Source organism: Orbicella franksi, chromosome 13, assembly GCF_964199315.1.
Source record: "Orbicella franksi chromosome 13, jaOrbFran1.1, whole genome shotgun sequence".
In the NCBI taxonomy this organism is placed as follows: Eukaryota; Metazoa; Cnidaria; class Anthozoa; order Scleractinia; family Merulinidae; genus Orbicella; species Orbicella franksi.
Window position 1 is genome coordinate 13,751,355 of NC_138157.1, and position 22,991 is coordinate 13,774,345.

Here is a 22,991-nt window from a genome sequence, read left to right on the forward strand (position 1 = left end):
CTCACTTAAATCAGATAGTTTAGAGTTCCAGTTTTATTTTCATTTCGGTAAATATATGTTACACCAAATTAAGAGAAATATGAATAAATGGAGCGGGAATACTAACGAAAAATTTACAGGCTCTTACAACGTTTCCTGCCTTGAATGACGTTAATAACAAATAACTAATAATGTTTGGTATCAGGGATAAGCGAGCAAGGATACATGGGAATGGTTGATGCAAAATTTCAAGACAAACTTTCAAAACTTTTTGGACGAAAGTCTTAACTTTAAAATCGTTGATTATCTTGGTAACCGTTAAAAGGACACCTGTTCACGGCGCCGCTGATTTAGAAGTGTGAATTAAGCATAAACTGGTATGTATAAAATGGAAAAATATATCACCTATTTTCTTCAATCAGAGAATCAGCTCCTTTTTTGGATGGATTTCTATGGTACCTCAAGATTTCATACTTGGGTATTACAACATTAGAAGGAAAGGACGCGAAATGTGATATGCACCGATTAACTTGATCACTCATTAGGACATTATCTCTAATTATTTTTAATACCAAATAATTGATTTATACATTTAAGTACAAGTTGGTCAAAGGCAAATGTCCATGAGCCTGTTTGTTTTGGCGCTATGGCCGTTTTACTGTTCAAGTTACTGGAAAAATCATCACTGCAAAGCTTGTTCACACCTCGGGGTACGTGGCTAACTCGAGAACGAGCGGAGGCAACTGGGGAATCCATACCGTAAATTAAGGACTGTCCTTACAACCGCTAGCAATGAGGTGGTCTTGCCTCGCAACTATACTCTTAATGAAACATACACTTTGGAAGGTTATAGCAGCACGTCACCGGAGCTGGTGTTTCCCAATGCCTCAGAGTCAGGCGACGTCATACTTCATCAGGAGTTGAGGATCTAGTTTGTTAAAGATCTTGGCAATTTTTCGGAGGGCGACAACTCAGGTCAATCATGCGCAGATGTGTTTCTGTTTTACTTATAGAACAGCTGGCTTGGTGCTTTGTCAATTGTGATAACAACAAACGGTTTTCCCGTTTGATACCCTTAAGACAACTGTACATGTAATATATTTATATTTATCTCAGTGTGAGCTTGGACATTTTTTTCTTGCGCGGATAATGCCACCTCGCACGTATCGTGCATGTTTTTCTGGAGGAGGTGAGTAAAAGGCTGTCGACGTAAGCAAACTCCGCGTCCCACGATTGGCTATTTCTAGACCCTCTTGGGTTCTCGGGAGTGATCTAAAAATAACTTGTGAGGGAGTTACCTTGGAACATAGCCCTTGCGGAGGATTTACCCTCTCACTCTTCATCCTTTCATATTATGTTTGCAGAGTCAAATGATGTTTGCAGAGTCAAATGATGTGCTGTAGTGTAATCATTTGTACTGCAATATATTGCGACTATTACACTTTCGCCCTATAGTACCGACGTCTGGGGCCTCTTTGTGTTTATATCGTCTGCTTTGGTTATGTGGGTAGTCAGGAACATATATTAAAGGATATTTTAATTTCACGTGTTACGCGTCGCTTTGTCTGAAACGACTGTTACCCAACAAACGATTTTTAACCATCCGAAAGTTACGGCTACCCAAAAGTAGCGGCCCCTTTTGCCTGCTAAATCCGAAAGTAACGGGGCCGCTGCTTTCGGGATTCTACGGTATTATTTTCAAGTTTCCTTCAATTTTAAAGTTCTCTTGCACGTGACCAAAATAACTCAAAATACCGTGACTGAGCTCCTTTAAGAAACTAGCTTCACGGTTTGCACATGTACTGCTCTAGGGATTCCTTTGCTTGTACTTGACAAAAACAGATCCGCGTTAAACCTATATTGCTCAATTAAAAAAAAAACAAAAACAAAAACAAATATAAATTGTTAGAATAAAAGCCGCCCACAGCCGTTCTGACGCTAATACTGAAGCGCCGTTACAGAATATTTTCGCCTGAAAGGGATTCGAACCAAGTCAAAAATTATGAATATTATGAATCAGCAATAAAATCCCTGTGTGCTAGAAATTTAATCAACACAAGCAAATCAGTAATCGTTGGATGTTTCTTTGTTCAGGTTTCTTTGTTGCTGGAAAAGAAAGAAAAGAATTGATTTGTGATTAAACATAATGACCTTTCCTGCCCAAGACACAAATGATGATGTAGGAAATCATTTCTAGTGTCATTATCATATTATTTAGAAGGAGGCTACAAGAACGACCCTCCCTGAAATTATAACTACATTTCTTAAAATTAAAATTATAATTAGAGAATTGATATTCCTAAAGTAATTTAGATTTAAATTACTGTCGAGACAAAGATGTTGACTTGGACAGGTATATAATGCAATATTTGTTTTTCCTCTAAAAGTGAATTGTCATAAAGTGCACTTTAAAAGTGAACTTGGGGCAACAGTCTTTGCTTTTAATTAGAAATTGATCGATTCGGTGGAAACAAAATAAAGACATAATAAGATGCACTGAATTTAGCGGCTTGGTGTAAGCGTAGTTAAGATGACAAACTAAACGTAGGGACATAAGAACGCAATGATTTGTATAACCTTCATTAGACTATCATGAATAATTTAACAAATCAACCTACATCATTACTAATAATGATTGCCTCGGTTTAATTTACTAAATGTTTGTCATGATGAGAACTCAAGATTTAGAATCCAAATGAATTACATTTCTTTGAAGTTTTCAAGCTTTCTGTTCGCCGCATACATTCTCAGTCTAAGTACAGCTGGACAAAGCCCCAATGTTGGAGTCATTACAGACACGAATGGGGACCAAATCATCTTCCTAAATTTCATGCCTTATTTAGGCAGCGTACTCAACGTGTCAGCCATCGTCTCAAAATTTGCTGCAAACGATGAAGATTGCCAGGTTCTGTGTATGAGGGCTCCTCGCTGCCTTTCTGTCAACGTAGCAATCCTTCATGACGATGAACAACGCCATCTTTGCCAGATGTTAGGCACGACCAAGAACAGCGAACCCGATCGTTTTGGGCCAAGCGAAACTTTTCATCACTTCAATACGATAGTAAGTGATCCTTCCTCCGTGATTTCTCAGTGCGTTTGCTGTATATGCAATTGCACCAATTGATTTCAACTCACTCTCATTTTAGTTTATTCACCTCTTATCTTCGTTGAATAGTCCATATTTTAAAGGCGATTACTTCTTATTTCACGTTGAGACTGTACTTCTATTGAAGTTGATGCATAACTTCGTTCCAAATATATGTTAATTGTAGGGAATTTCCCAATATTGTTATGGTACACTCATGTCACTGAGCATTTCGTTTCAAATTTCTTTCATAGGTTCCGCCATGCTTTAGCCAGCCTTGTCAGCGAGGTGGAACATGTCACCAAGACTACGGAGAGGCAACCTTTACTTGTGAATGTTTACCTGACCGGAAGGGAAAACTGTGTGAAATAGGTACGAAAGATCCTACAGTGTCCTAATTCCTTAGTGCCAGAGTTTGAATACTCACATATTAGTTATAGGTGAGGCCAAAACAAGCTTTGTCTCATATACGTCAGATAGTTCCAAGTTCCAACTTTATTTTCATTTCGTTCAAAACCTGTTACATCAAATTAAGACAAAGAAACCTCCACAGGCTTCAGGTCTCCTTGAATATCTATTAAAGTCTGGCATCAGAGATGAGCGAGCATTTGGTACTTTGAAATGGTTGATACAAAATTCGAAGACACACTTTGAACGAAAGTATTGAAAATCGGTAATTATCTTGGTAACAGTTTAAAGGACATCTGCTCACGTTTCGCTGATTTAGAAGTGTGAAGTATACATAAACTGCCATTCCTAAAATGGAAAAATGTCACCTATTTTCTTTCAATTTGGTTGCATTGATAGCTATTGATTTCTGCAGTACCTCAAGGTTTCACACTTGGACATAAGAAGGAAAAGATGGGATATGTAATTTGCGGGGATGAACACGATTACTCATTAGCACATTATTTAGCTCTTATTAACCGAGCTGGAGGTCTGTATGGGAGAATCTTGACCGAGGTCGTGAGTACAGACCGAACGCAGTGAGGTCTGTACAAACGATCGAGGTCGAGATTTTCCCATACAAGATCAACTTAGCTCGGTTAATAAGACGTTTATTATATGACAAAGAAGAAACCTTTAATTCGTTTAATGCTGGTTTGCTGACATTTCGCTTGCGAACGGCGATGAGCTTAATTTAAACCTGCCGAAATTTGCTCGTCGTCTATACTTTTTTTTTGTCAGCAGGCTTTTTGGCACTTCCATTAATGATTGAGAAGAAAATAAAAGAAAATGGTGAATATTTTTGTATTTTAGTTTGCTACTTTTTCAACGCAAAATGAAACCGGTCTAGACGCCGGTCTAGATGGGAAAATTTAGACCGCGATCAATATCGATTTCAGCAAATCAAATTCGTGAATTCGGTAGTTCTTAGTCCTTGTGAGACACAGCCATATAATAACACTTAATATTATTATTATTATCATTATCATTATCATTATCATTATCATTATTATTATTATTGTTATTATTAATGCCAAATAATTGATTTATACATTTAGGTTCAGGTTGGTCAAAGGTCAACATCCATGGGCCTATTTGTTTTGGCGCTAGAGATGATTCCTATGGCCGTTTTGCTGTTCAGATTACAGGAAAAGTCATCACTGCAAAGCTTGTTCACATCTCCGGGTACGTGGCTAACTCGAGAAAAATCGGAGGAAACTGGGGAAATCCATCACGTAAATTAAGGACTGTCATCACAACCGCTAGCAATGAGGTTGTCTTGCCTGGCAACTATACTCTTTATGAAACATACACTTGGGAAGGTTATACCAGCACGTCACCGGAGCTGGTGTTTCCTAATGTCTCAGAGCCGGGTATCGTTCCACGTGGTCTGGAGTTGAGGATCTGGTTTGTTGAAGATCTTGGCAATTTTTCGGAGGGCGACAACTCAGGTCAATCGTGCGCAGATGTGTTTTTGTTTTACGTTTAGGCAATGTTGACCTGCTTCTTTGCCATTTATAGTTTGACCGATCAGTGATACTACCCTTTATCAAGTGATGTTCAAATATTTTCTTACACTAATATCCAATCATCACGAAAAACGTTCTCTTCATTTCATTAGCAAAATACGGCTTCCACCGCAAAAGTGTAACCCAAAAACGAGCTCTGTGACCCCTATTTTTATTATCGACTTGCGATAAGCATGATAAAATATAAATTTTTAAAAGGAAATCTGTGAAGCGGGGTTCAGTACTACCCAAAATTTTTGCCTAATTTTAGGATCTAGAATCTGTTGTCAGCCTCCTTTTAAAGACTTTAAAAGCGATAAAACTCAAAGGAAAAATGAAATTTCAATTACGTGATGCCTGCTCCAAAAATTTGCCGGACGCCAATCTTTCATATCTAAGCCCGACCTCTTTCGAAACGCAAAATTCTTTCCAAAAATAAGTCCCTGCGACAATGCAGGCCCATTGCAAAAAATACTTCCAAACATAAACTAGCTCAAGGCTTATTATCGTAATTTTAATTTAGCTTCTCAAACTCACGAACAATTCACCAAGTTTAAACAAAGGAAGTCATGATATGGCCATTATTTTTATTTCCAAACACCTTGAAGTTCGTCAAAATACTCCACCGCGCGTCCTATTTTCAACTCTCTTCTGGGTGTTTGAAAATGTGATCAAACACGGTCTTTAGTGTTTGATATATTACTTAAATGACGTGAATATTGCTACAGTGACATGCCTTTACCAAATTCTTACTACACGGATCTCTGGTGACCTTAAGAAATTGTCATTGTAAACACATATAAACACATATATGAGCTAGTGTACTTGATAAAAGCAGATTATAACAATAAATATAGACCTAATATAGCGCAAAAGATCCGACAGTTCTAAAACGCCGTACACTAATTTTGCCCCTAACAAGTCAAAATGCCAACAAAGACAAGCGGAAATAATAAGTTTATATTGCGAGATGAAAGCTAATAAAAATAAACTAAGAATAAGTCTTAAAATATCACACTTAAAAGAGGGCAGTTCCATTGTAAGTCTCAAATGATCTGGAAAGCTCATTCCAGAGTGTCGGTGCACAAACAGAAAAAGACCTGTCGCCATACTTTTAATTGGACCGAAGAATCTTCAGAAAACCCTAGATAGAATATAGTAATGATCGCGGCCTTTAAGCCTATATCGCTCATTTAAAAGTATAAACTATTAAAGCCATAGGTTATCGACATGCATAGGCTCTCTGTAAGTAAGTCTTTTCAGTCTTCTTTATTACAATTACACAGCTTTTCAGACGCCAATTAGCAGGTTATAGAATATGAATGTATTCACCCGAAACCGAACCAGTGAAAAATCACAGGGATTACACTGCAAATGCAAAAAAGTGTGACACTCCATGAAAACTGCATGCAACTGGTACGGATCACAGAAATATGGGCATGATTGGCCCAGAGGTAATCTTCACTTTATCAGAAGTAGATTGTTGTTGTTGTTTGGAGAGGTAATCCATGATCTAGTTGAAAACATCATTACAAAGGCCGGAGGCCTGGAGTTTCAGAGGTAAAATCTGATGAGAAACGCATTCAAATGCCTTACTAAAGTCTAGAAAGATTATTCCAATGGCCTTCTTCTGGTCAAGAGCAAATCTCCATTTCTCGGTCATGCTAAGTAACAAGAGCTCGGTTGATTTTCTTTTCCTGAAACCCCACTGGGAGTCGCTAAGTAGTTTATGGTAGTCTGAGAAGGAATCAAGTTGAAAACAGGTGAGACCTTCCAGTAGCTTGCTTGGTATACTAAGCAAGGCAATCGGGCGGTTGTTCGGTTTGATTGCTTTGACTACGGTTCACGAAAACGCTTAACCAATAAAAGAGAACTGCTTTATATACACCCAACTAAAAACAATTATCTTTGGTCAATAGCTTGAGTTCTGACATATTTGTCGTTCTGATGATGTTCTCATGCAAATAAACATTAAGCTTTTAAGAGAATCTAAGTTGCTTGTCGTTGTTTATGTTTGTACATTACAGCACAGTCATTTCCCTTCGAATTCCGTATGCTAGGTCAAATCTGTTCATCCTTCAAGCTATTGCCTCTCGCCAAGTAGTGTCTTTGTGTATCTAATGTAACGACATATGTTCCCACGTCCATTTTTGATGAAAAAATATTGCACGCTTCTTTAGTACAAACGCTACCTATTGTACTGCCTCTGGGGCGAAAAATGTCAGTTATGGAGTCAGTTCTTTGCCCTTTAGAGACTCGCCCAGAAATTCTTGTCAAAATGCTGTAAAATGCGTTTTTGAAATGTCGACTTCTCCAGCAGTATATTATAGGATTGGCAAAGGACGACGTGAAAGTCAGAATTTTGACCAAGGCATTGAAGATGCTTTGCTTTGATCGGAATGAATCAGAAAAACATTGCGGAGACGTTTTCTGTAAGAAGTAATAGAAACAAGATGGAAACCAAGAAGCTACGAACACCCCGATAACAATCAGTATTGTGGTGCTGGCTCGACGTTCGTTACTTTGTCTCCGCGGTTTTCGAGCTTTATCATTTTCTACGCTGTTTCTGTTACTCAATATTTTCTTAACATGTGACCTGGCGGTTAGATACATGTAGGTATAGCACGTTGCGATGAGTAGAAATGGTAAAATAACGTTCGATATAATGACCATGATACTCCACCATCGCGTTGGCTCGTAATTACATTCCTTATAAGGAGAGTTTGGATCCCATGGGACGAAAGGAAGTGAAGATATAATCATCGCGTCAAGCCACGCCAATGTTAAACCCATAATCACTCGCTTATGTGTAACTACAGTTGTATATCTTAGTGGAGTTTTCACTGCGACTAGGCGCTCGACACTAATGACAGACAAGCTCAGAATGGAGGCGTAACCGGTGAGAAAGTAGGAGAAACGGAAGACGTTGCAGATGATGACATCGGCGGATTCTCCCAAGGAGAACTTTTTCAGTATGTAGCTTGGCATGGCGATTATTCCAGCCAAAAAGTCTGCAATCGCCAAACTAAACACCGACAAATAGGTGACGCTGTGAAGTGCAGGGTTAATGAGAATAGCCGTGAACACGAGACTGTTGCCAATTACAGTGCCGAATGACAGAAACGACAGAATTGTTACCACAGCGGTTATGGGTAGTTTAGAGTCACTTTCTTCCTCGAAATAAACCACAGTAGGATCGGTGCTGTTGTTCATCTTGATTTTATGTTTCCTGTTGGAAAGACAGATATCGTTGCGTTAAATGTTGTATTTCGTATCAGCAACAGCTAATTCAACAAAAAACCAAGCAGCATAATTTAAACTCAGAATTGCCTCAAATATTGAGCAGAAAGTCATGTCCTGTTGATCTTGGAAACCTCCTAAACAAAGCCTCTTGAAGCTGAATAAATATACTTACAATACAAACACTTAACATATCTTGAGTGGAACATTTAAGCCGTCTCAGGGTTGGAAGACAGAAATTTCTACTTATACTGGGCCACTTAGAAGATATTGACCAATGAAAACGTTCCATGAAAACAAAGGGTGACGACCTTTTCCGTAAAATGGATGACGAAAAAAATTAATAATATGTTGTCAGTGGCTTAAAATAAATTGAGGATGTTTCGGCGTTCTTCGGCCAAAAAAATGTAAACAGCCTGATATGAATAAAAAAAGAAAGGCAAAAATGTACAATAAATGTGTTAATGAAGGTTCTATGGAAAGAGGTTTTCAATTTAAAACGAGAGTAAAGCAATAGCGAAATTATTACGTACATTATATATGTTTGAGAATGAAATGTGAAATGTGAAACTTCGTAGCCGAAGGTTGCAGCAGCAACCAAAATGTCCTCAAATAATTTTAAGTCAGTGACAACGTATTTTTTATCAAATTTTTACCATGTCTGGCTACAAACCAAATAAGTTATTTTAAGGGGTGACGGCTTCTTTCCCAAATGGTACCAATAGCATTTAGCATCTACGCAACTAAGCAATGGCGAGAACCTGCTTTAGAAACTTTTTAATTTTTAACTTGGAAAATAGTATTTTCCAAGTTGAAGGTATGGATGGGACATTTAATCGATCTTTCCTTCGCTCCTTCGCTTCCTGTTAGACTATTTGGGGAGATAACAGAGTAATCATCGGAATACGATTTCAAATAAAACATATATTTAATTACCTTCACTTTCAGAACATGCATTTCACACACTTATGGACTTGGAATTGCTGTTAATATGCACTACAACCTCATTAAATTGTACCACAATATTCACAAGCACCAGTGACTTAAATTATGTAATCGTATATATAAAAACTAACAAAGTGGATTTCAGAGCGTGTTAATGCTATTTGTTTTATATTCCGTTGCTGTGTAAAGAATATTCGAAGTTGATAATGAATTTTACTCTCCTGGTATTTTGTATTGAACCCTCTTCAGGCAAGTTGAAACCCTTGAGATACGAAGCCTGATGAAACTTAAAAATAAATAGTTACTTAGATGAAAAACCTGAACATCGAAAACATTAGCCAATAACAACTGATCCTAGTAGTTCATGCATGAGCGAAGGTGTCACAAAGGCACCTAGTTAATTTGTCTATCTCGTATGATTCTCTCTGTAGCTCAGTGGTAGACAATCCTGGCATTTACGCTTCGCTTCGCTAATTTTCCATCCACTCATTATCACACACCTGTCATATTTGTATAATTTTAGAATTTTATATATCATTGTTACATAGCCAATAAAGATTGAAGTTCTTCGGTGGAACTTTTTGCTTCAACGTATTTTTAAAGCCATTGTCAAACTCATATCTTTTAATTATGAATCCTGGTCGCAATTTTAGTTTTTGATAGAGCATGTTTCATTGTAAATTTTCGGCGAGTTAAAGGTTTAAAATTGGACTTTTTAATGTTCACACTAAATTACAGTATTTCATACTCCTCCGTCGTTGCAGGCAATAGGCAAATAAAAAGATAATTACGTCGAAGTAAATATTTTATTATTTCCACTTCACATTTTTGTTTACTTTGTAGTAGTATGAAAACAGTCGACACGACTTTTTCCGTCTTGAGAAGTTTTCCTTTTAATCCAGTTAATTTAATCCCCGATTACTTTAAAAAACCCCATGGTAGAACAATATAACTGAAGTTAACATAATTCATTTACATGTAGAGTTTTGAGATGGGGAGTATGGCACAATTTGCAAACAAAGGTAGCCAAAATGAAATCGTATCCATTAGCTTTGACTTGTATTTATATCCACAAATTTCCTTTCGACGCTGAAATTAATAATAACAATTTTATAGTTTACATGGTTTAGAATTTTGTTCCTTTATTGTGACTTTCCTCTTACTTTTTTTCACATAACCACAATAAAGTTTAAGTGATAATCAGAATTACCTCGAAACGCTTTAGAGAATTGGCAGTAATTCAAGTTGTCATCGGACATCTTGTTCAATTTTTTTTTATTGATATAGGGAGTGTGTCTGTCACTTTCAAAATTTACTGTGTGTGGAAAAATTCCTCGGCCCAAACTACATTTGTAAACAGGCGAAAAGCAAAATAATAAAGCGAGTTTTATAACAATGAAAATACGTCTGTGGTCTTAATGTATTTCTGTCCTTCTCATGTTTTGAATTTCTCAAAGAGTAATTTCCTAAATGATTCCTTAGTGTTAATGTTTTTTTCCTACTATATTACTATTAAAAACGCTTCAGTGAAATCGTTTTAAAACATCCTCGACGAATGTGCCTCTTTCTTAATGGAAAGCTCTGAGGACTCAATGTGATATTGTGCGTAAATATGCAAGGCAGGGAAGGCAAAAAAACGATTCAAAACTTACTATTGCTGTCCACTTTCAGTGTCTGAGGTTTGATTAAAAAAATTGCAACACTCTTCGCGTCTGCCGTAAATTTGACTGGAAACTTCAAGGTCCCGTCGAGCATCTTCTGCACAGTAGAAAGGAATAAATATTGGGAACCGAATACAAAGACCTCAAGTTATTAGAATATAGATGCCCATGCCGATATTGCCTACTGCCCAAAGCTATTTGTTCATCAAGTGGGATTGCCAACAGCTGTTGAAACAACTTCACGATAATGAAGATTGTTCCCAGAGTTTTCTCTTCCAATTTAAAGTCGACCCAACACCACCTCTATAGAATTTGAACACCTCTTTTTGCAATAAGAGTACTTTTGGGCCGGCCTTGAGCGCTAAGCCAACTAACCTTGGAATTTTTCTTTTTCTGTAAATACCGAAAACTTTGAATCTGTTTGAAGATAAACAGATAAGACTACGTCGTACGTTTCAATATGGGCCAATCACGGAGCGCATAATAAAAATGAAAAGATGATGGGATATTATCATCAAATACTCTGTTTTAATTTGTTTTGCTTAAGAAGTTAAGACTCTCCCAGTGAAGTCATATTAAGCGAACGAAATATGAAATATATCCTTGGATCTGTCTACCCAACTGCGGTTTTAAAAATAATGCTTGAGAACAATTACCTTGTTATTTTGAATTTAACAGAAAGGAAACAATTAACCGTGTACGTTTTATTGGTTTACGATCATGGAAACAACAGCATGCTCTCAAGAATTGTATTTTTCATTCGTTGAATATGAAACGACGATGGCCAGCAAGACACCATGTCGTTATTATTAATCTGACGTCATTATTATAGTTAAGCTGAATTTTCAAGCCTCAAAGATCGCTGACAAACCACTTTCACCTTTATGTTATTTTTGTCTCTAGTTGAATAAAAATATTTAACCAAAAAAAGGAAGTTTAAGTAAAAATTGCTACCTGTGTGCCACAATAAGTAAGTTTCGATTCTGCCTAATTTTGTAAACAACCTTAAACAGGTCGGCGTTCCATAGGTTTAATTTGCTATTGTTGAAGTTAAATTTTGATCAAGACTATCAGTTTAGTTCGTTTTCCTCCAGCTAGGTTATGCTTTTTTTTATTCAATTTACCCCTAGTCAATAACTCATACTGTCTAAGAAATGTTTTTAAAAAGCATTGCCAAACTAAGAAAACAACGAGATGCATATATAGTAGAAATAAAAAATTGATCACAACACAAGCACGTTTTCACTCTTAAATGAGGATATGCTGTATTTTTTATCGTAGTTTTCGTGTTGTGTGACAAGTAGCTAACTCCCACCATCAGTAATTCAGCGTTGAAACTTTAGATTGAGAAGTTTTTTCAATACATGTAAGTATATGGATCAGAAAATTATGCAAATGTTACGCACAACGCTAAGACTTTTAAAGTGTTCACATTAAATGGAAAGACAGAAAAGCGTCCACTTGGCAAAATTAAAACATATAATAACAGTCGACACTATCATTAACCAAAGTTAGTATTCTTAAGTTTGATTTTGATGATGTTCTGATGTTAACAATTGCTATCATAATGTCAGAGAGCTTTTAATTCTCAAAGCGATTTGCACCAAAGAATATGAACAGATGGTTTCTTGGTCGCTGACGCATTTGCCATATTGAACAGAATCTTTTTCGCCGACTTTTCTCACCGGACTAAACCATAGTTATCAAAATGTTTATTCTGAAAAGTTGTCAAGAAACGTTAAATAGAAAGATGGCTTTCAAACGTGGTTTTCTTATGGTCTCTTTCTGAAGATAAGTTATTGTTTTGAATCAGTTAAATATTATTCACTCAACATGAGAAAAAAATGGCTAAAAAATGTATATCAACGGGCAAAGGACCAATTATTTCAAGACGTAAAATTGACAAAAAAAAAAGTCAAAGTAATGCTAGAGGTGGCTTACAACGTCCGAGAAAAAGGAGGGTGAGCTTTGTACTTCTAATTTCGTTTCTCATCAGTCATTTGCAAGGGTTGCGAAAAAAATGATATCTGAGGGAAATGCAGTTACTCGTTGCAGGATTTTAAAAGGATCATATTAAAAGAATGCTAAAATATCCTGATCTAGCTTTCACTTACCTCACAGAATTTAAAGAATTTGAGTTTCTTTTGGTGCTTCGCTCAATCTCTGTTTTGAAACAACCAACAGTTCATCAAATGTGATCTGAATATTAAAATGAAAATACAAATTGGTGCTCTTCGTTTGCAGATAATGTCATTAACGTTAATAAATGCCAATCATGCGCCCTGACGAACGTTTTGTAGCAAAGCGAAAGATGACAACGCTGCTATTAAAGGCACAAAAAGATACATCATCTATATAAGCCAATCTTGAACATTTCTGACTCTTTTTGGTTCTTTGGGCGTGTTTTTTTTTCTTTTGTTTAGTTTTGTTTTGTTTTGTTTTTTGCTTTTGGCTCAAAAAATAAATGAAATTTCATTTTATTGCTTCAAACCGCATCCCGATGTTCCTATTAGGATTTTTTTTTTACCAAATAACACATCCGATGCCGGAGGCCCGTGTCAAATAGCTGTCAGCTGAAAGCTTCCTAACTCAAACACCAGCACTAGACAAATTAAAATGATCTGTTTTTCAATCGACCAAAACAACCAAATTGAAAAAGCAGTCACAAATTACACTCCTACAAAAAATTGAAAGGTTCCAAAATTTGATAAACTATTTGCCTACTTTAGTAACCTTTAAAAGAAGAAACGCATAGTGTTCAAGACTAACTCTCTTCGGTATTATAAACGCTATTGAATTGAGTGTCTGTAATTTGCATAACTACTAAAAATCTTAAAAGCAGCAGCTTTCGTCTTAGCATCAGATAAACGTGTCGTGCGAGACATCGGTTGACTTGGAAATGATGAAGACGAACTGAATTCATCCTTACTGGGTTTTTGTTTTATCCTTTGATCATTTGTTATTTATTTATTTTTGGTCGAATAATTCAAGTTAAAGGAAAAAGTGTCCCCCTGGTCTTCCTTTCATGTTTTTACCAAAGCAGTGTAGCTAAACCACCTGTATTAAATTTAAAGTAAGTAATAATAATTCATTATTTCCATTGATGAAAGGCGAGGTACGTGTCACTATTAATCACTGTCAATCTAGGTTAGCGCAGTGTTGAAAGTAACATATCAAACTCGAAAGACCGTGTTTGACCACCTTTCCAAACACGGAGAAAATACGACGCGTGGTGGAGTTCTGTTTGGAAATGTGGTCAAACACGAGAGTTTTTGAGTTTTTCATATATCTTCTCAATTTGAGTTTTTGATATATCTTCTCAATCGAAACTTAAACTGAGGAGAAAACGGAGGCTTAAATTCTTAAGAATCTATGCTAATTAGATCAGAAATCCAAACACCTTCTCGGTCATGATTTCCTTTGTTTAAACTTCGTGAATAATTAATGAGTTTGAGAAAGTCATATCAAATTAAAACACGAGTGCTTAAACCAGCCTACTTGGAAAACAATTGATCAATGAAAACATTCATTGAACACAAAAGATGGCGAAATTTATATTTTAATAGTTTTACTTTAACATTCATCTATATGTACTTGTAAAAGGATTCTTTTTATAAGGGTACTTTTGAGCTTTTTCATATATTGGTGTTCCCAGACAATAAAAATTGAATAGAAAAGAACGTATTTCACGAAATAGAGAAACTACATGGTTTAGTACGCCAACATGACTACAGTGACGTTATATAAAATTGCTTCATTTTACAATAACATTAAGAAAAGCATCACTGTCTGATGTAATTCATAATTATGTCGATATTTCAGGTTAAGCAATTATTGCCTGTTAAGAACAACTTATTTTGGTCCTTGATCAGCTTCAGGAATATATTGATAACCTAGAGATTAGTGTACTTTTGATCTAAATTGTTTAAAAGAACAGATAAATTTCCATTTCATATTATCGCAGCTGTGCCCAAGTGATGTATTTTGCACTTTCGATTGTAATTATTCATGAAGTTTTGTACATGCCCGACGAACACATTTAATGACGAATACTAGAGCAAGACCGCGCCTTCCAGTGGATCTTAAAAATACGCTCATTTCAAAAATGCATTCACGTAACCCTGTAGAGAGGACTCGTTTAAAGAAACAGCATCTTTTGCTACCAATCTTGGAAATTTGATTTCTGAACTTTTGATGAAAAAGCTAATGCGTTTAAAATCTCAAATATAAGTTCGTGTCTTTGTAAAATTTATAAAGCTGATTTCAAGAGGACCTAATTTAAAATATTCCGTCAACGTGTAAAATTTAGTGCAAATATCATCAAACATCACACCTTATTATCTGTCTCCGTAAACCTAAGCTGAGCTGTGAACCTTGAGAAATGAATAGCTTGTAAAAAAAAAGAGCTACCGATTTGAAACCTTGAACATCGAATTACTGGCACAAAATCGTGTGGCATACGAAGTTAACAAGCTTAATAGTACTATCAAGCAAACATTCATACACACATACATGCATACATAAATACGTAAATAAAATTCATAAATTAGATTGCAGCCGATGGAAATTTTGATTTTAATATGTTTCATTAACGTGTAAAATATATTGCAAATGTTGACCATGAATTTCACAACATTTGTTGTTTTGTGATCTTCTACTGAGCCCTCAGCGCACACTATCGTAACCCTGGAGAGATGAATCGCCTAAGCAAGTACAAAAAAATAGCTACCAATATTAGAAACATGGAAATGAAACTGCCCTTTACAATATTATTCACTTACACGAAGAAGTAATGTCTTGGGGCAAAATATTGTTCACTGTCTTCAATTTGCTCTTAACGATACCGATAATATATGATAACTTAATGAAGTCAAAAATCCCTTTTTCCTATTTAAAATTTTATAGGTAATTTTAAATGTTTTATTTTACTTTTTTGTTTACGTTTTCGTAGTCTCAAAACAACATGAGGTCTTACGTCTTGAGAAGTTTTCCTCTTAATCTAAGCAACGTATACGCAATTGTTGAATACTTTAACATCTCCGTCAAACAAGGTACAGCAATAACAGAAGTTGGCATTATCATATGATTTTGCAAAAGGTAGCAAACATTAAATTAAATTCATTACTTTGGGGTAAATTTAAATGCAAAGAATCTCCTATGGATGCTAATATTTAAAATACTCACTTTACAGCTTACAGAACTGTAGTATTGTGAACCTTTACAGCTTATACTATGACGTTTCTTTTTCGTTTTTATGAGCAACGACATCTAAATGTAAGTAATTAATCGGAGATACTACAAAACCCTTCTCCTTAACATCACGGTAAATCAAGGAGAGCTGTCACCCAATATTGAAGCTGAAAATTGTTCTTAAAATGATTGAAACTTTGATGGGCTAAGGCCAAATAACCTGCACGTAGACATAACGTGCCAGGAAGGGACTTTCGGAACTGTTACCTTAGAACCTTTCCTATATCTACATGGAACACAACTCAAAGTTAATTATGGCTTCAAGAAGTGTCTAAATATGCGAGACAGGAGAGAAAGATAATCGTACTTACGGTGACGTTGTGATGATAATATCCAACACTTTTCCTTAATGCGAGCTAATAAACAACCGAGAATGAGCCATGAAACTTAGTGAGTCCTTCGTAACGTCATGTACCGAATATAACTAAAACATTGATTCCTTAGCGGTCATTAAATACAGCTGCCCAAACCGATATTGCCTAACACCCGAACGCCTTGCAGTCGATATACAGGACCACCAATAGCCGTTGACATCCACAGTTTGGTTTCAATGAAAGCTTTTGAAATTACTTTATACATTAAGAGTGTAAATATAGGTATTCCTTCAAAACAAGAATCGATACAATAAGAAATGCCAACGCGAAATTTGCACCTTTCTCTCAAACATTCAAAATGATTTTGTTTCAGCTTTTAAATATTATGCAAAAACATGACGGCGGATAAAAACTTCTGTGATATTTATCATATCGATATCGAGATATTGTGGTTATGGTTCAAAACCCTTCGTATGTTTTTTGTTTTTTGTTTTTGCTAATGCTATACCCTATTGCTTCATTGGCAGATGAATTTGCATTAGTGAAAGTTCATTTCTTCAAGACTCAAATTAAAGAAAGCTGGTGAGTCACAACGTGGAATAACGTGGCAAAACTCATCTTTATAGCTTGTTAAATTTATTTGTTCCTATAGTTAAATAAAAATATTTAACCGAAGCATAGAACTCGGATTAAAAAATTTCAAAACGCGTGGCTTGAGAGTTAAGATTCAATTCATTATATGGCTAGCTCCGCGAGCAGGCAAGATGAATCAAATCCTGCGCTGTGATTGGCTACCCGAGCGGGCAAGATGGAGCTATCTTGCCCGCTCGGGACTACCCGCCGTGTCCCGCAAGAAAAATTTCCCCGAAAGCCATATAATAAATCCTTTATTGACCAAGCTTGTTTGGTCAAGATGGCCGGATATTGGCCTCGTTCTTTTTTTGCAAGTTTATGGACCTCGACTCCGTCTCGGTCCATAAACTCGCAAAAAAAGAACTTGGCCAATATCCAGCCATCTTGACCTCACACTTGGTCAATAACCAATATATATTCTGCCTAGTTTTTATTTTTGGTGTTTGTTAGCATGCGTTCAACTAACCTGTGAATGTGGCTTAATAGTTTTTTTTTTTTTTTTGCCTTCCTATTTGACTTTTTAGTACTTTTTATGCAAATTAATATGCATATGAAATACCATGTACATGTATTTGAATTGCGCCAGAAAGATTATAAAGCATCAGAGATCATCGCCGTTATGTAAGCAAGTAAAGCATTTGTAGAAGCCCGAATATAAAGTATTTTCTCCTCATTCATAGTTTTATCTTTCGATTGAGATGTCGTTCTAATCAGATATTTATACAAACATTTCGCTGTCAATGGTTATATTAAATGTAAAGCTGATGAAAGGGCGGCCGCCTGGCAAAAAGTAATCGCAAAACAACAACTGCCAGTCTGATATAAGACTATCATTAAACAAAATCAGCAGTCTACAATTCAATAACGATGTTCTGATGCAAAAATTACTTTTGAAATGCCAGAAAACTTTTAGTACAGAAATATTTGCACGAGGGAAGATTGCCGGATGATAAGAGAGCGCTGGTCCGTTCGGTGGATTTAACAAAATCATTTTCAATACCCCGATTAATTTCACCATAAAATTACAAAGAGCGCGATCAATAACCCCTGTTCTGAACATCTGTCCATAAACGATGTTTTCCTATGAAATTCAGAGGATTGGTTTAATGTAGAATAAAGTGTTTCAAAATGTTATGGCCAAAGAAAATGGAAATAATCGACATCAAAAGACAGTGCGCCCCTTTCTTTCAAAAATTAATCCTGAAAAAAAGTAGTGCTGAAGGTAATTAAAAGAGAAATACGAGAATGGGTTTGGTATATATAATATATATATACTTTTCTGATCTAGCTTTCACTTACCTTCATGAAAGTAAATGGTCGCTGATTTGCTTTTGGTGCTACAATCGATCGCTCGATTGATCCTGCAAGGTGTGAAAGTTGAAGTAATGTCCCATCAAGTGAGACCTAAATTTTAAAATGAAAATTAAAATTAGTGCTATTTTTGTCTAGAAGATAATGTCAGTGGCATATGGCATCCATGCAATCTTGCGGATGTCGTAATATTAGCGGTAATGACGCCACTGTTACAACGCCTGCAAAGACAACGGCTGTGTTTTTCATTTTTAATAACAGACCTCTCAGGAAACAACAACTTCAATAGGTTACAAGGTGACATTTTCGATCCTTTTTTTTCATATTTCTAAGGTGTTCGTCAAATTTCGTCGCAAATATTAAATAACGGCAGCGAAAAACGTAATCGTTTGCTAGGTTTAATTTTGAACTTCTGTTTGCTTTTTATTGAGGGCGCAGTAAATTCACTCATTCAAGAACAGAATTTACTTTCTTCCGTTAATTTTCACTGCACTGTTAATGTTCACTTAATTTTCACTCACTGCGGCTTTATTGCATGTTGAAATGAAAGTACATATAGAAAGAGTGGAACTAAAAATGTATTACCCGCCTGGCTTCAATTGTCAATAACATTGCAAACAACTTCATACAAGGCGACGTTTGTTAGTTTTAATGTAAGCATGCTGTCAACCCCGAATCTAGCATAATTGCATTTGCTTTGTATTTGTACCGAATATTATTGTAAAACTGATTCCGTAAAGTCGTTAAATACAGCTGACTGAGCTGATAGTGCCTATCTCTCAAAATGTTTATTTCAGTAGATAGGATTGCCAACAGCTGTTGACATCCACAGTTTTGATTCAATAAAAGCTCTTAAAATTACTTTATACATTAAAAATATCAACAGAGGTTCCCTTCATAAGAGGAATCGAGACAACAAGAAACTAGAGAAATTTGCACATTTCTCTCAAACATTTAAAATGATTTCGTTCCAGTTTTTAAATGTTAAGCAAAAACATAAGGACGAATAAAGACTCCGGAAATATTTATAGCAGTAGTGTTATATTTATAGTAATAGTGTTGTTATGACTCAAACATAAAATTCATATGTATTTTACGCTCACGCTTCACCTTTGTATATTATGGCCTAGCTATTCGAATTAGAGAGAAACGCGAATGATGAAAAGTCTGAACAGAACTCCTTGATATTTAATTTGTCCTGTTCCGTTCTTTAAGAAATTTTGTTATAGCCTTAAAAATCACCTTAAGGAGCTAAAATAACGTTTATTTTATGAAGAGGAAAAAAGTTGTGCTCAATTGATATGTGCAATTTACACGAGTTTAGCTGAAGTGTATTATTTTTTTGTTAAAGGAATGGGGTTTAAAAAGGCTGACAAGAGAAAACGTGGAATTACATGGAAATATAGCTTTTTTATTGTGTTAGTATCTCTAGTTTGCGAAAAATATCGCCCCGAAGTCTGAAAACTACTATTCTGCCTAATTTTGTGAATAGCTTTTATGAAAGGCTGTGTTTCCTATGCCTGATACAAGTATGCTTTCAACCTTTACGTGTAGCGTAGTTGCATTTTTTTTTTTCTTCCTGTTTAATTTGACTTTTTATTCAAGTCGATGAATAAAACATTTCATAATCCACCAAATATTTCCGCTCACACGCGATTGGTCTAAACGCTTCAAGTGACTTAACATGCCCCAGCTAAAACTGGGGAATATCAGAGTCACATTCTCTAATTTTAAAAAGAGCCCGCGCGCTGCTAATATTTGAAGCCTCGATTTGGCGCTAAATTATGCTCGGGTATTTGTCTGCGGACATTACCTGCTCCGAGAAGCGCACGGTTTTCCGAGAGCAAAGCACGAGGAAAACTGTGAGCTTTGAAGAACAAATAATGTCCAGCAGATAAAGCCTCGTCTACACGAGCAACTTTTAGGTGACACTTTTTTGAGACAATTCTTATTTGCTCGTGTAGACGAGGAAAATTGGCCAATTGTTATGTGGCTAAAATATTTGGTGAAAAGCTAATGTGACAAGCTTTTATTGGATAACTAAAAGTTTTCACATACAAAAAATTGCTCGTGTGGACGACTCGTCACATAAAATGTGGCAAATATGCTCGTAAGCACCAAGATTTTCGAAGGCGACTAAGCAGCCTCGCCTTGTTTCTGCGTACCTCTGCTGTCCAAAGTCATTACTGGCGCACTAAACTCTGAACTGTTGACAAATATTTGCTGTTTCATCTACTCGATCAAATATATTTGTCACATAAAAATTGTCATGTAAAAATTATTCGTGTAGACACTGTAGCTATGTAAGCAACTTAGGCAGCTACCATCGTTTGAATATAAAGCCTATATTGCTCGTGTAGACGAGGCAACTTAGGCAGCTGCGATCATCTTGATATAAAGCCTATATTTATAAGAAAAATGCAGGGTATAGCTTTCGACTGACATTTCATCTAGATCAGCAAGTTATGCAAATATTTCGTCAGTGAATGATCACATTAAATGTGGAAAAAGACAGGCGTATGCGTGGGAACATCAAAGACAAAACAACCACAGACAGTCTGAGAGAAAACTATTATGAAGAAATAAGACTTGATTTTGCATGACAATTTTAGAATGGAAACATTTTCCAAACAGGAAGACTGAGAGATGATGAAACAACGCTGGCACGTTCGGTAGATTCAACAAAATCGTTTTCAATTCCGCGATTGCTCTCACTGGAAAAATACAAAAATTAGCATCAAAAGCCCCTGTTCTGCTCAAAAACGATTAAATAATAAAAGATTTTGACATGAAATTCTGAGGACTGGTTTGATATAATTTTAAGTAATTTAAAATGTTATCCATTCAGCATGGCCAAAGAAAATGGAACAAAATTGCGCATCGAGAGGTAATGTGACCCTTTTTTTCAAAAATTAGAACTGGATAAAAGTATTGCTGAAACTAAGAGTTTAAAGTTCCACAATAGAAGAGTGGGTTTGGTACTGCAAATTCAGTCCTGATAAGTTAGCAATTTACAAGCGTTGGAAAAATGACACGTGAAAGAAATGTGGCTCGTTCTAAGACCTTTAAATTGTTATGTTTTTACAAGAAATAATGATAACGAACAAATCCTATCTAGCTTTCATATACATTCGCGAATTGTAAATAGTCGCTGGCCGATTTTCTTCAGTTTGGTGCTTCCATCGATCGCTGGCTCCTACAAGGTGTAAAAAGCTATGTTTTGAAACAATTAATGGCCCATCAAACCAATTAAGTGCGACCTGGATTTTAACAAGAAAATTAAAATTAGATTTATTTTTGTCCAGCAGAAAATGTCAGTGACATATGGCAGCCATGCAGCCTTGAAAACGCTTTAATAGTAGCGATAATGTCGCCACTAGTGCAGCACCTGTCAATTTAAAAACACGAACTGCTCAGGCAAAGGTTGCGTTTTCCATCTAAACAGACCTCTCAGGAAACAAATGTTGCGAAATTTTGTCACCCTGAAAAACCTTACTCTAAGGATCCAAATTGTAATTCATTCCATGGGAAAAGGATTAATCAATTTTTAAATTTGCACGAGTCCAGACTTAAGGGTCAAATATAAGCGGACAAATAAACGCGCGGAATTGCATGGAAAACTAACCTTCATTGCAACTTAATTGTGTCTAGCTCTAGTGAGATGAAATATTTAACCGTAGATATGGAGTAGGCGTGAGAATGCATAACCCGCCTGGCCTAATAACTAACTTTCAATTTTGACTAGCCTTGTAAAAAGACGGCCTTTTGTTCGTTTTAATGTAAGCATGCTTTTTAAAGCCATAGATCTAGCTTAATTGTACATGTTTCCGTGCAATATGACTAATTTAGTTAACTCACACAACAAAACTATTTTCGCAGTTATAGCTTTCATCTAGAAATTGATTTGGGGAGTAACTACACGATGCCAATTTCTTCACTGTTCATCCGACTTTCTTAAAGGGCCACATTATATGAAATGGAATAAGTTCTAAGGACATCGCGCGACAAAAGCGTGAGGGACCATGGTAAAAACGTACGCTGTTGCCCTTACCTTACACCTTAAGAGCCCTGATGCTGACAACAAAAATAAAAATATCAGAAATGTTTGAACACGGAAACATCAACACGGAAATATCTCGGTAGCTATGAAAATTATGTTTTGAAAATGCCTAATAAAGATCACAGGTCTTTATATAGCTTTTGGCATGACTTTTCTTATAGTCTCTTTCTATTGGTTGAATATGGTTTTTAATTATTTAAAGATAGTCATTCTGCATGACAAAAGAATTAAAATGGTAAAATGTCCATTTAAAGGCTGAAATAAAGCTTGCAAGAAAAATAAGATAGTGGGTTTAGCACTGCAAGGTAAGTTTTTTACCAGTCAAATAAAACTGTTGGGGAAAAGGAAAGGCCGGTAAAGATGGTATCTGAATGGAATACAGTTATCGATCCGAAGATTTGAATACAAAATATTTAAAAACACAATGTTATCATTTTAGCTCGTTTTCCCTTACCTTACATAATGACTTCAGTTGTTCTACATTTCAATCGACACTAGTCCCTAAAAGATGTAAAAGCGGTGTTACAAAATTAATATAGCGTTTAAATGAGACTTGAT

At 35.9% G+C, this 22,991-nt stretch overlaps 1 protein-coding gene across 4 annotated transcripts; it reads right to left on the minus strand.

Moving 5' to 3' along the window:
• Nucleotides 1-5,853: 5,853 nt before the first annotated feature.
• LOC145465495 (adenosine receptor A3-like) lies at nt 5,854-21,571 on the minus strand. Of its 4 annotated transcripts, XM_081449277.1 has the most exons (4): nt 21,503-21,571; nt 18,362-18,466; nt 12,980-13,064; nt 5,854-8,248 (listed from the first exon to the last, which is right to left on the minus strand). In XM_081449277.1, the coding sequence occupies exon 4, from the start codon at nt 8,230-8,232 to the stop codon at nt 7,081-7,083; it is 1,152 nt and encodes a 383-aa protein (XP_081305403.1). In that variant the 5' UTR covers nt 8,233-8,248; nt 12,980-13,064; nt 18,362-18,466; nt 21,503-21,571; the 3' UTR covers nt 5,854-7,080. The 4 variants fall into 4 exon arrangements, 3 of the variants coding, with proteins under 3 accessions (XP_081305403.1, XP_081305402.1, XP_081305404.1); XM_081449276.1 differs by lacking the exon at nt 21,503-21,571 and having other exon boundaries at nt 18,362-18,633; XM_081449278.1 differs by lacking the exons at nt 12,980-13,064; nt 18,362-18,466; nt 21,503-21,571 and adding an exon at nt 10,857-10,876.
• Nucleotides 21,572-22,991: the final 1,420 nt, after the last annotated feature.

Coding starts and splice junctions, on each gene's coding strand:
- LOC145465495 (XM_081449277.1), bottom strand. CDS start 8,232: ATGAACAACAGCACCGATCCTACTGTGGTTTATTTCGAGGAAGAAAGT.